The sequence below is a fragment of the Giraffa tippelskirchi genome, chromosome 3, assembly GCF_054371585.1.
Source record: "Giraffa tippelskirchi isolate mGirTip1 chromosome 3, T2T-mGirTip1v1.2.pri, whole genome shotgun sequence".
Taxonomy (NCBI): Eukaryota; Metazoa; Chordata; class Mammalia; order Artiodactyla; family Giraffidae; genus Giraffa; species Giraffa tippelskirchi.
The window spans coordinates 25,030,672-25,042,976 of NC_137277.1; the positions used below are offsets into that span (position 1 = coordinate 25,030,672).

The 12,305-nt window shown below is 50.0% G+C and overlaps 1 protein-coding gene across 3 annotated transcripts in view; it reads left to right on the forward strand.

Moving 5' to 3' along the window:
- The window catches only part of IGF2BP1 (insulin like growth factor 2 mRNA binding protein 1), a 39,750-nt gene extending 29,660 nt beyond the window's left edge, over window positions 1-10,090 (forward strand). The window contains exons 5-15 of one of the 3 annotated variants that reach the window (XM_081582510.1): window positions 156-219; window positions 1,369-1,650; window positions 2,374-2,508; window positions 3,467-3,589; window positions 4,334-4,469; window positions 5,100-5,222; window positions 5,586-5,702; window positions 6,502-6,576; window positions 7,289-7,420; window positions 7,849-7,962; window positions 9,643-10,090. In XM_081582510.1, the coding sequence (XP_081438636.1) occupies window positions 156-219; window positions 1,369-1,650; window positions 2,374-2,508; window positions 3,467-3,589; window positions 4,334-4,469; window positions 5,100-5,222; window positions 5,586-5,702; window positions 6,502-6,576; window positions 7,289-7,420; window positions 7,849-7,962; window positions 9,643-9,735 (1,394 nt within the window). In that variant the 3' untranslated portion in view covers window positions 9,736-10,090. Of the gene's footprint in view, window positions 1-155; window positions 220-1,368; window positions 1,651-2,373; window positions 2,509-3,466; window positions 3,590-4,333; window positions 4,470-5,099; window positions 5,223-5,582; window positions 5,703-6,501; window positions 6,577-7,288; window positions 7,421-7,848; window positions 7,963-9,642 lie in introns of all 3 variants that reach the window. The other 2 variants (XM_081582509.1, XM_081582511.1) reach the window with 2 other exon arrangements.
- The last annotated feature ends 2,215 nt before the right edge of the window (window positions 10,091-12,305 follow it).

The following is a 12,305-nucleotide window of genomic DNA, read 5'->3' on the forward strand; positions in this document are numbered from 1 at the left end:
TGATGAAAGGGGCCTTTAGGGGAAATCCTCTGCTTTGTCATTCAAGTATTTGCTTCTTGACTGCATGGCCCTCAAAGATGAGCCTTTAAAGAACGTCGTTGGTGCCATCTCCAGGACTCACTGCTCTAACCCTGATCTCTGTTTTGCTCCACTAGTGAACACCGAGAGTGAGACGGCAGTGGTCAATGTCACCTATTCCAACCGGGAACAGACCAGGCAGTGAGTGGACCCAAAAGTGGGATAGGGAGGGTCTTTGTGGCTCTTGGGAGCCAGGTGCCCCTGCTTTGACAAGGATGGGATCTGGGTGGGCACCAACCAGTCCCCGCCTAACCTCTCATTTTGTTACAACCAGTGCCAGACTCTTGTATTTTGGTTCAGGAATCTCAAAGGTTCAGAAACCTCCTTGGGATTGATAGGATAAACTTGGAAGGGAGAGACCCAAAGAGTTCCCCAGAGAAGGTGGGGAATCCTCTTTAGAAGAGGCTGGCTTTTGATAGGTCTCTGGTTGCGGAACCATAGGGTCCGTTGCTGTGTTGATGGCGCCATCTAGTGGTGATGAGAAGGAACTGAGACCTAAAAGATTTGTGATGTGGCAGAAGCAGACATTTTATTAATATCTCAGGAATCACCTCGAGTCCCGTCACATCCACAGTTTCTGGCTCCCTAGCTGTTCGGTTGAGTCACCCTACCCCACCCCATTAGTACGGATAGACTTCATCTATATTCTGTTGTAGGCCTTTTGCCACATTTTGCTTTTGATGGCTTTCTCGTTCCTTGAACATATTGCCTCTATCCCATTTGTTTCCTCCAACCTAGTTTAAAATTGCACCACTTTCTCAAACCTTCAGTTTTCTTTCAGATGTCTGCTGGGCTCAGAATTTTCTGGAGGTTCCTGTGGCCAATCTACGGGCCTAACTTGGTTTTAAGTCCACACTTGCTTACTTCCTACTGCATATTGTTGCTTTGTTAACATTTCTAACCAGTATCAGCCCAGGGAATGGATGGCGCACGGCCCCTCCCTTCAGTGTTCACTAGTCCTGGTTTGCAGACATTCCAAGTGGACTTAAACTTCTGCAAGCCATTCTGTCTCCACTTCTTCTATTTCCGTGGAGTTTACTTTGAAACTTGAAATTAACAAGCCAATCCCCAAATTCAATGGAAATAACTTATTTTTGCTATACTACCTTATTTGATGTCTTATTTAGACTGGAGGTGTCTCTAAGGTGGAGGTGGGGGTGTGGGCAGGTGGTCATCTCCCTTTCTTCTGGAATGTTCCATGTTGTAACCCAGCTGAGTGCTTTACATCGGAGAGCATTTGGTGTGATTGCATGGATTGGAGTGACCGGTGGATTTTCTGTCTGTCCTCAGAGCCATCTTGAAGCTGAACGGCCACCAGCTAGAGAATCATGCGTTGAAGGTCTCCTACATTCCTGACGAGCAGATCACACAGGGTCCTGAGAATGGGCGCCGAGGAGGCTTTGGCTCTCGGGGTCAGCCCCGCCAGGGCTCCCCTGTGGCAGCTGGGGCCCCAGCCAAACAGCAGCAAGTGGACATCCCCCTGCGGCTCCTGGTGCCCACCCAGTATGTGGGCGCCATCATTGGCAAGGAGGGTGCCACCATCCGCAACATCACGAAACAGACCCAGTCCAAGTGAGTCTTGGCCGCAGGGGAAGTGGAGGTGGGGCCAGGAAACAGTGGTTGCTGCCCAGGAGGCGAGGCTCCTCCTGGAAACACACGGAGGGGTTTCAACTCAACTTTGCCTCTTAGGAAACGTTGGGAGATAGAATAAGTCTGGGATGTGCCATTTGGTGGCAGTGGCTGGGCCACACACTGTAGTTGTAAGAAGGGTTTCTTGTAGAACTTCTCATGGAGCAAAACTAGTCTTGGAAAGGCAGCCTCTTCTTAGTGCTATGTGACCTCAACACTGACTCTTCGGGTCGACAGGACAGGCCAGTCAGGGACCTCAGTGAGAGGGCGTAGTTCTGACCTGTCTCCCATTGAACACAGCTGTCGCTCTTCTCTAATCTTTATAGGCGATCAGTGGAACAGAACAGGTCACTTTGTGTTCTGATTCACAATGCACCCTTTTATTATTTGCTTTTAATTTGACGCAGTGTGCCTTCCCTTTATAGTTGTTTCAAGGGGGAAACGCAGCTTCAGAGCTGAGGGCTGTTGATCCCCAGCCCTGGATTCCCATGAGAGATGCCATCGTTCTCAGCTGCCGCCTCCTGACTGAGACAGAATCCATAGCAACAGGCTGTCCTTTCCTTGCCTGTCTCAGTTCCGCCCTTGGCCTTGTTCCAAGAAGAGCAAGCCTGTACTTTGGGTTGAGGAGCTTCACCAGGGATGGCTAACCATCCATGTGCTTGTTAGGATCGACGTGCACAGGAAGGAGAATGCAGGTGCTGCCGAGAAGGCCATCAGTGTCCACTCGACCCCTGAGGGCTGCTCTTCTGCTTGTAAGATGATCCTGGAGATTATGCACAAGGAGGCCAAGGACACCAAAACGTAAGACGTTAGCTTCTCTGGGCACTGCCGCCTCCTCAACACTTAAAACAGACAAATAGGGGACACAGAAATTGTTCAACAGGGTAAAAGCTGAAAAATAAATCCTCCTCCTTGTAAATAAGGCCCTGTGTATCCTAGTAGTGCTGTGCACATGTATGTATATGCATATGTTTTAGCACAAATAGGATCATCGTGAACAAGCTGTTGTACAGTCTGTTTTTTTCATTGTCGTGCATCAGTACATAGGCTCACCTTGTTCTTTTTTAGCTGCATAGAACTCTATGAAAAGTTCCGCAGTTGTGTCCGACTCTTTGCAGCCCCATGGACTGTAGCCCGCCAGGCTCCTCTGTTCTTGGGATTCTCCAGGCAAGAATACTGGAGTGGGTTGCCATTCCCTTCTCCAGGGGCTCTTCCCAACCCTGGGATCGAAACCAGATCCTCCTGCATTGCAGGTGGATTCTTTACCAACTGAGCCACTAACCCAAAGGTACATAGAATTCTGTGAAAGTGAAAGTTACTCAGTCATGTCTGACTCTTTGCAACCCCATGGACTATACAGCCTGTGGAATTCTCTAGGCCAGAATACTGGAGTGGGTAACCTTTCCCTTCTCCAGCGGATCTTCCTGACCCAGGAATCTAACCGGGGTCTCCTGCGTTGCAGGTGGATTCTTTACCAGCTGAGCTAAATTCTGTAGTATACCCATTTGAGAGTATACACTTGGATGCGTTTTTAATACAAGTATATTTACAAAAACCATCACCACAGTTAAGATAAGGAACATAACCATCACCCATAGTGACCTTGTGCCTTTGCCACCTGTCCCTACTTCCCTTTTCTCTCCCACTGAGCTTCATGGTTTTGTTTGAAAGCACGATTTGGTTCTGGTGTTTGTCCCAGAAACCCCCATCTGCAGTGGCCTACCATCTAAGGAGCTCTTGTCCCTCACTTCTTCCCAAGGGCTGACGAGGTTCCCCTGAAGATCCTGGCCCATAATAACTTTGTGGGGCGTCTCATTGGCAAGGAAGGGCGCAACCTGAAGAAGGTGGAGCAGGACACGGAGACAAAAATCACCATTTCCTCGTAAGGCGCTTTGCTTTCCCTCTGCGAGTGGGATGCCTGGGCCCCCAGGGTGGCATATTTCATTATCTATCCTTAACACCTGCCCCTTAAGTCAGATACAGTTTCTGCTTATTGCAGAATACCTAAAGCAGCGATGAAGAGCATTTATCTGTCAGGGCTGGAGTCCTTCCATCACCTGTGGGAGGGAGGGCTGTGGTTAGGGTGCTGCGTTTTCAGTCCGCGGCTACTGCATCCTGTTTCTCTTGCTCTGCATCTGGGGGAGAGATCCTGCAGCCAGGGGCCATGACTGGGGGGGCTCCTGGCACACCGCCAGGCCACGGGGAGACGACAGACCCAGATCCTTTCCTGAGCCTTGAGCAGATGCTCTGTGTGGTGGCCAGCTTCTCAGGAGGAAGCCATTAGCCCCACTGGGAACACTGTCTCTTGACTTTGTCAAGAGACTTACTTGTGGGCAAATTACCTACTCTGCTTCAGAAGGGCACAGAAAATGGATTGCCTGGCACCACTGGGGAAGTTTCCAGTCAGGAGCACCCTCCTTGCTTACTAGTCTGTGCTGAATGTCCTCACCTCCCTGCAGGGAAACCTTGCTCTGGGGACGAGCTGAAGGCCAGAGACAGAGCTATTCATATTTGCCCCAAACTGAACATCATGTGGAAATGGCATGGCTGTGATGTCCTCAGCCAGGCTCTTTTCCTGGTCCTGGTCTGTCAGCGGAACTTGACGCTGCTCTGCTCCCTGCCCCAGGCTGCAGGATCTCACCCTCTATAACCCTGAGAGGACCATCACTGTGAAGGGCGCCATTGAGAACTGCTGCAGGGCCGAGCAGGAGATCATGAAGAAAGTGCGGGAAGCCTATGAGAATGACGTGGCTGCCATGAGCGTGAGTGTCGGACGCCTCTGAGCTGGAGCCATAGCGGAAGTGGATCTCCAAGTGGGTGGACGTTCACATGCTGGGGTCCTGGGAACATTGACTTTGCTTTTGGACCTCAAGATTGATCAGTCCTTTTAACACTGAATTAATACGGGTTGTTCATTTGATTCCTGGGTGCAAGTGGGGGTCCAGTCTTGGGCTTTGAGGTCTGTGGTCCCCCTGTAAACTTCGTGTTTATGTGCACTTAAGTGGGGAGAGGGTTCCTAGTTTTCATCTGGTTTTTAAAGGTGAGTGAGGATGTGGGTCACATGACCAAAAATGTGAGTCCTAGAAGTCAGAGACCTGTCTCCCCCACCTTGTTGCGGGCTGTGAGTCCGAGGTCTGCCTCCGTCAGAGGGGAGGGACTGCTGGAGAAGGACGTCTGAGAGTCTAAAACAGTGTCCCTTCACCTCAGAGGTGGGAACCCTCGTGTACATGTGAGTGTTGTGAATACCAGAGGGGCAGGCAGGTTTGGGGCAAAAGCATGCCACGCTCCTGTTTTGGCCCATTCCCCCTCCTGTTCAGCCAGCACCATGTACAAGAGCTACCAGGCCCCATCCGAATGAGCCAACCTCTTTCTCTTCGCCTTCTTTTCCCCAGCTGCAGTCACATCTCATCCCCGGCCTGAACTTGGCAGCTGTAGGTCTTTTTCCAGCCTCCTCCAGTGCAGTCCCACCACCTCCCAGCAGCGTCACTGGAGCTGCGCCTTACAGCTCCTTTATGGTAGGTGAAGGGGACCCTGGGCTGTCCGTGAGCTCACTTAGGGCCCAGCTCTTCGTGGGAGCCTGATACTTGGTAATTTACAGGGAGAGGGAAGGGCTCTCAGCCACTAGTGCTGGCTGTCCAGAGCATCAGCCCTGTGGACAGCAGCCTCGGCTGCTGGCAGCACTCTTCCTCTTCGTCTGGCCCAGCTTCTTCCATTTGTCCCGGCGGGGCATTGGGAGAGCTGCAAGCATGTCGCCCAGGCTGGTGTCTGGGTGCTGCCCCCCTTCCTCCTCGACAGTGCAGGGCAGGGCCACGGAGGGGCTTCCGGGCTGTGCCCCTTGACTCGAGCTGCATTAATGACATGTCCTGTCTTGGCAGCAGGCTCCAGAGCAGGAGATGGTTCAGGTGTTCATTCCCGCCCAGGCGGTGGGCGCCATCATCGGCAAGAAGGGGCAGCACATCAAACAGCTCTCCCGCTTCGCCAGCGCCTCCATCAAGGTGACCAGCTCTGTTCTCCTTCTGGTTCCCGGGGTAGGGCGCTCTGCTCCCATCACCCTCTTTTGGTTCTCAGACACCCCATCTGCCTAATGTTAGGGCTCTCTCCTGTGGGGTCCCAGTTCCTTTTGCTTTCGACTTCACTTTCAGACTAAGGGAGGAAATGGTATCATAGCACAGAAGGAGAGCTTCAGTTCAGGCAAGATTTACTGGGTTCAATCGCAGTTTTTGAGCTGTAGTACCTGAGCCTTCATTTCCCCGTCAGTATAGTAGTGATGAGAATACTCTGAGATGATGCAGCCAAAGCCCCCAGCTCAGTTCTTGTTGCACAGTGGTTGCTTGGTAAATTTTAGCTATCTTTCCACCTTCCCTGGACAGGGAGAACCTGTCACAGTAAACGAATGCTTTGTTAAATTTCACAAGTCTAAAGTCATTGCTATCAGTGGTCTGAAAGGTTTTGGTCAAATGCAGCGTATGTTCTCTGGTGAATAAGGGCTCCCAGAGATTCTCTAGGAGGTCAGTCCGTTCCCCTCTACCACCACCATCACCAGTGGTCCCTCTTGGCAGGACTCAGCTGAACCCTCCTGGGTGGTGAGCAGGAGGCCCTACTTAGAAAATGTCAAGAAACAAATGCACTTGTGCCCTTGTAAGAGTTTTGGCACAGGGGCAATAGCCTTGGGTCCGGGATCTTTGTTGTTCACTCCCCTGGCCGTCAGAAGTGGGGAGTGGAAGCAGGATGTTGGTAGGGTTCTGGAGGAGGGGGCGATATAGTGCTTATTTGTGACCAGTGTTTGCTTTGTAGATTGCTCCTCCTGAAACTCCAGATTCCAAAGTTCGAATGGTCATCATCACTGGACCCCCAGAAGCCCAATTCAAGGTTCTGATCTTTATTGTTTTTTCGAGTAGGACCCAGGGGAATCAAGTTTGCGTGGGAGTGCAAATCTGCATCAGATTTTAAGCTTCCCTGTAAATTCGGGGCTGCACAGCTGCTTTCAGACTGACATCCAACTTGCATTCTATTGCCTTCCCTCTCTGCTTCCTGAGAGTGAATAGGCACACGGAAAAGAAGGCTATCTCCTTGCCCTCTGCTGTAGTGACTAAGGAAGGCTCTTCTCTCCTTTATGTCCCTACTACGTTCCTAGGTTCTCGGACTTCTGACAGACAGCCAAAGAGCTAATAAAGTAGCTTATTCTGACCTGGGGAGGGACGGAGAACAGGGACAGCCCTAGGCTGTGTACAGTGACCAGCAGCCTGCCGCTGAGTGACTCCTCCAACCGCCACTCGGGGCTTGACTCACCACTCACTGCTTGTCCGAGTCCATGCCAGCCTCCCAGACCCCTTAGGTCTGGTTTGTAGTTTAGGTACTGTATTCGTCTGAGGAGTTATGTATTCATATTCAGTTACTTTGCCCAGGCCTACCAGTGTTACAAGTGAGCAGAAGGAGTGTTGACAGGTCAGTGCTGTGGGCCTTTCATGTCGCCTGTCCTAGGTGGTGAGCCACCCCGCACGCGGGAGTGGGGCTTGGGGAGCTTCCCTTTTGCCGTGTATGTGTGTGTACTGCCAACATAACAATGACCTCCTCTTCTCAGGCTCAGGGAAGAATTTATGGAAAACTCAAGGAGGAGAACTTCTTCGGTCCCAAGGAAGAAGTAAAGCTGGAGACCCATATCCGGGTGCCAGCGTCAGCAGCCGGCCGGGTCATTGGCAAAGGTGGCAAGACGGTGAGCCATGAGGGTCAGGTTGAAAGCTCTGGATGTTAGTTCCTGAACCTGACAGCTCTGCCCTGGCTCCTACTTAACCCACCCTGAGTGATCTCTGAGTGTGAATCATCTTAGTTGTGTCTGACTCTTTGCAACCCCATGGACTGTAGCCTGCCAGGCTCCTCTGTCCATGAGGTTCTCCAGACAAAGAATACTGGAGTGGGTAGCCATTCCCTTCTCCAGGGGATCTTCCAGGTCTGCTCAGCCTTTGTTCTTGCACTTCGCCCCTTTACTTGATTCTGCTCTCCAAACTCAGCTCCTAAATCCTCCAGTTTCTACCAGCTGGTGACTAAACCTCCTGCCCCTCACTCCACTGCCATCCATGTTTGACATTGTCAGCACCCAAGCGCCTCTCTGACCTGTCCTCCTGCTCCCGCCCCTGCCCCCAGGTGAATGAGCTGCAAAATTTGACAGCAGCTGAGGTGGTGGTGCCAAGAGACCAGACCCCTGATGAGAACGACCAGGTCATCGTCAAGATCATTGGGCATTTCTATGCCAGCCAGGTACATATGGCACTCCCCCATCACAGGAGGGTAGCAGGAACCTGGGGATCAGAGGAGCAGGATCCTGCCTGCCTCTGGCCTGGGTCACTCTTCTCTTCCAGGTGTAGGGTGTGATGTGTAGATGTCTTATTCCCTCTTAAGACTGTAGGGACAGTGATTTGACTATTTTCATAGGTATATGTTATGTACAGTAACTATTAATGTTACATATCGTATGTTATATGTTGATAGTCTTCACTGTCGTCTAACCATAGTCCTTCTCTTTCGCACTGGAGAAGAGAAATGGGTCTTAGCCACTGCCCAGTCTGGTTTGCGGGGTAACACCATGGGTTGCCCTTTTCCAGTGCATTTCCTTCACCTTTCCCAGAACCATTGCTCCATCCTTGCTTCCAGTTCTTCCAGCCTCCTGGTCTCATCCTGGCACTCACCATCCATCTCTGTGCTGCTTCCAGTGAGCCTGTCAGCAGTGCCCAGCATTGGGACTGACCTCAGAGTCTAGAAAGGAGGGCAGGTATCAGATTCAGACTACAGGATGATTGAAACTAGTGGGGTTTTCCTAAAACCCCTGATTGTTGGAGCTGGAAGGCTGTGAAGGCTATTGGATACGACCGCTTCCATTCCTAGAGGATAAGCCTGTCACAGCAGGTTTGTGGCCCACCTGAGGCTGCTCGTGAAATCAAGGGCCAAACAGGAACCCAGACCCCAGCGTGGCGTGGCAACTTTCTCTGACAGTCCTTTGGGAGCCATTAGTAGCCACAAAAGCTATCTTAAGATTTGTGGGTGTTTCTGCTACACCAAGCACCATTCTATGTGGTCTCTATTAACTCATGTCATCCTCGTAACAACCTCATGGTACAAATGAGGAACATGAGGTTAAGACAGTAAATGATGTATTCAGGGATGCAGAAGAGCCAGGATGTATTAAATACTGAAGGGGGGTATTTTTTGTTGGTTAGAATGAGAACTAAATGAAAAACTTCGTAAAACATTAAGCACAGGGCTGACAGGAGGCATTAACATATAAAAATATCGACTCCACATTCGTTCCCCAACTTAGACCAACTTTTCTCTTTAACCAAGAAAATCAGTCGCTCATCTTATGGAAAGGAGACATTCTGGTATATTTCTGTCAAGTGAGTCACAATTGACAGTTGGTTTCCCTCACAAAACTTTTGTTCATAGGGAAGAAATTTTTAAGAAGGGAAGAGTTAGAGATACCGGTCCTTAGGTTTCTCCGTTTTCACCGTGGAGCTTACCTCACTACCTTTTGGTTATCCTATTTCATCCCCTTTCCCGGGATGTGTACATGCATAGTGGAGTTGTGATTGGTGACAAGGCCTCATGATTTTTCACCTTCTGACAACACATACTCCTGGAAACTTAGGGAGTTCCCTCTTGAGTTCAGTAACTTGTGTCAGCTCGGTCACGTTTTACATTCTGATGAACGACTTCACACTGCTTTTCTCCTCCATTCCCCTATTTGAATCCAGTGGGCGCTCAGGGTCTGCTCAGAGACAAAGAAACTGTCTGTCACTCTGACCCTCAGCTTCGCTTACCTTTCTTCTAAGTCCCATGTGACCTGTTTGTTGCCGGGATCCAGACGCCGGTGGCCTGTCTCCCCTAGTAGGGCTGCATCTCCTCACCTTTGAAGATCCTCACTCGTACGTGTTCTCTCTGCAGATGGCTCAGCGGAAGATACGAGACATCTTGGCCCAAGTCAAACAGCTGCACCAAAAGGGACAGAGTAACCAGGCCCAGGCCCGGAGGAAGTGACCAGCCCCTTCACGTCGACCCCCGTCATGTCGGCTGAAGGACAACGGGCCGAAATCGAGAGCATGATCTCCCCAGCAGGCCTGAGAATGAGCGGGAATCAGGGACACTTGGGCCGGGATGTAGATCAGGTTTGCCCACGTGCTTGAGAAAGTTGTCCCAGTGAGGAACCCTGATCTCTCAGCCCCAAACACCCAACCAATTGGCCCAACACTGCCCACCCCTGAGGGTGTCACCTTGGAAATTCTAGCTCAGGGTGCTTTTAAACGTGGATTGTTTTAAGTTCTCCAGGTCCCATCGAGAGGGTGGGTCAGACCCCAGTGGGAAGAGAAATAAAATTTCCTTCAGGTTTTTAAAACATGCAGAGGGGTGTTTTAATCAATCTCAAAGGATGATTTACTTCTTGACCTTAAAGCCCTTCCAGCCTTCTCCTCCTTGGTTTATTGATTAAAATACCTCTATTCTCGTGCCCTGACGTAACCTCTTCCTGTATTCACACTGATTAGCTCATCTTTCTGCTACTGGCAAAAGTGGGAACCAATGCATTGCTTTGTGTATATTATTGACTCGAAGGGAGAAGACACATCGGCATCTGTAGATTAATTCCATTCCCTTCCTAACCAACCTATAGGAACAGCAAGGAATAAAGAATGGGAGAGACAGATGATTAAAATCTATAGTAATCCACGTTTAAAAGGAGTGCCCTTGTGGCTGATGGATTCCAGATCACCACCTTGAGAAACTGGTGCAGTTCAAATTGCCCATGTGGTCGGGGCTTCCCCACCAAGATTCCTGCCCTGTTCATGTCCCTCTAACCATGAAAGTCCCACGTCATGTCCAGGAGCGCATGGGTGGTACTGACTGCTCAGCGGGACAGGGGCTGACCACTGTACTGTCCCTGATTCCTGCCATTCTCAGGCAGATTTTATATTTTTTTAAAGTCTATTTTAATGATTGGATACGAGCACTGGGAAGGGGACCCTAACTCCCCTTGATAAAGTCTCAGTTCCATGGAGGACTTGAGTGGCCCCAAAGGCTGCCACTGTGCCCTCACCCCGGCCCATGTGCTCTCATAAGGGCTGGTTCCCAGAAGCGGGGGTTGCGGGGCACTCCCCCACCACGGCACTGTTCCCTTGGTGGTGGTGGGATGTGCAACCCGACCCTGAGCTCCTGAAAAAGCTGAAGTCCATCATTTGGCATCTATTATGAATATTCAGTAAATCGGAGAGTATTTGCTTCTGTTTTTATCCTAGAGGCGTATTTAACTGATGGCTTCTGCCTCCACAAGTCGTCGGCGTGATGTTGTGTGTGCCTAAAAGAAACAAAATTCAAAATACCAGCAGCATTATGCACAAAAGGGTAAACAAGCTTAATTTATTAATTTTCCAGGCTCAATAAGGTCCCATTTTAAGTTCAGCCCTCATGAAAGACAGCAGCCATCAGTTAAATGAGGTTTGGCCTCCCCTCCTCATGTGCTGATCGTCGGTGCATATTAGCCAGGTGGTGCACTTTAGCTACCTTGGACAATGCTATCCAGTGTGCTGGGAAGGGAGGAAGGCCTCTGTGTGTGGAAGAGCCCATGCTCGGGACTCCCCTCCTTGCAACATTGCAACAACAGTAACAACCAGACAACCATGACATGTGGGCGGAGTCAGTCAGGTAATGCTGTGCGCGAAGTAAACTACCTCAAGGTATGAAGTTACCTCAGCAATTACTTTCCTTTTTGTTCCCCCCACCTCTTTTTTTTTTTAATCTTTTTTTTCTTTGCGGCTTGCTGATATTTTATATAAAAAAGAAAAGCAAAGCAAAAGAGAAGCTGATAGTCTTGAATATTTTATTTTTTTAATGAAAAGAAAAAAACGAGAAAGTTATGTTTCATAATTTCTTACAACATGAGCCAGTGTAACTCTTTAGGAAGTCTCTATGGAGAACAGGCCCTGTGGGAAAGGCAGCCAGCGCTGCCCCTTGGAGGGAGGCTGGGCCCAGAGGGAAGGCCCAAGTGTGAGAGAGCCCAGGGCCAGGCTCTGATCTCTAAGCCACCCACCTCTCCGAGGAAAATCTTGCCTGATGAGATTGACAGGCCCAGCAGAGCTGTGGCCCCAAGGGCGAAGCAACAGCCTCCAACAGCTGGCCTGTGGTCTCCCCTCCCCCCTTTGGTTAAAGGGCACCCCGGTTGTTTTTTCCCACCAGTGGTGCTGTTGAGATATTTTAAAGTATTGCCTCCGTTTTATCGAGGAGAGAAATAATAACTAAAAAACATACCTTAAAAAAATGTATACTTCTCTAAAAATATGGGAGCCAAGATTCCATTGGTGGAAGAGACAAAGCCACCTCTCACCCTCAGAGAGGTCCACCTGGTTTGTCATTGCAGTGCTTTTCATTTATTGTGACTGTTATTTCTGAATTTCAGTCCCATCTTGCCATTTTTGGTCTTTATCAGTAGACCAAGGGACAAACAGATAACTGGCCCTTCTGTCTCCTCATGTTCTTTCGATTGATGTGATTGATTCTAACAGTGGACCCACACTTACAAATCCTTGATTTAGGGTGGTGGGTGGCAAGGAGGGGCAAGG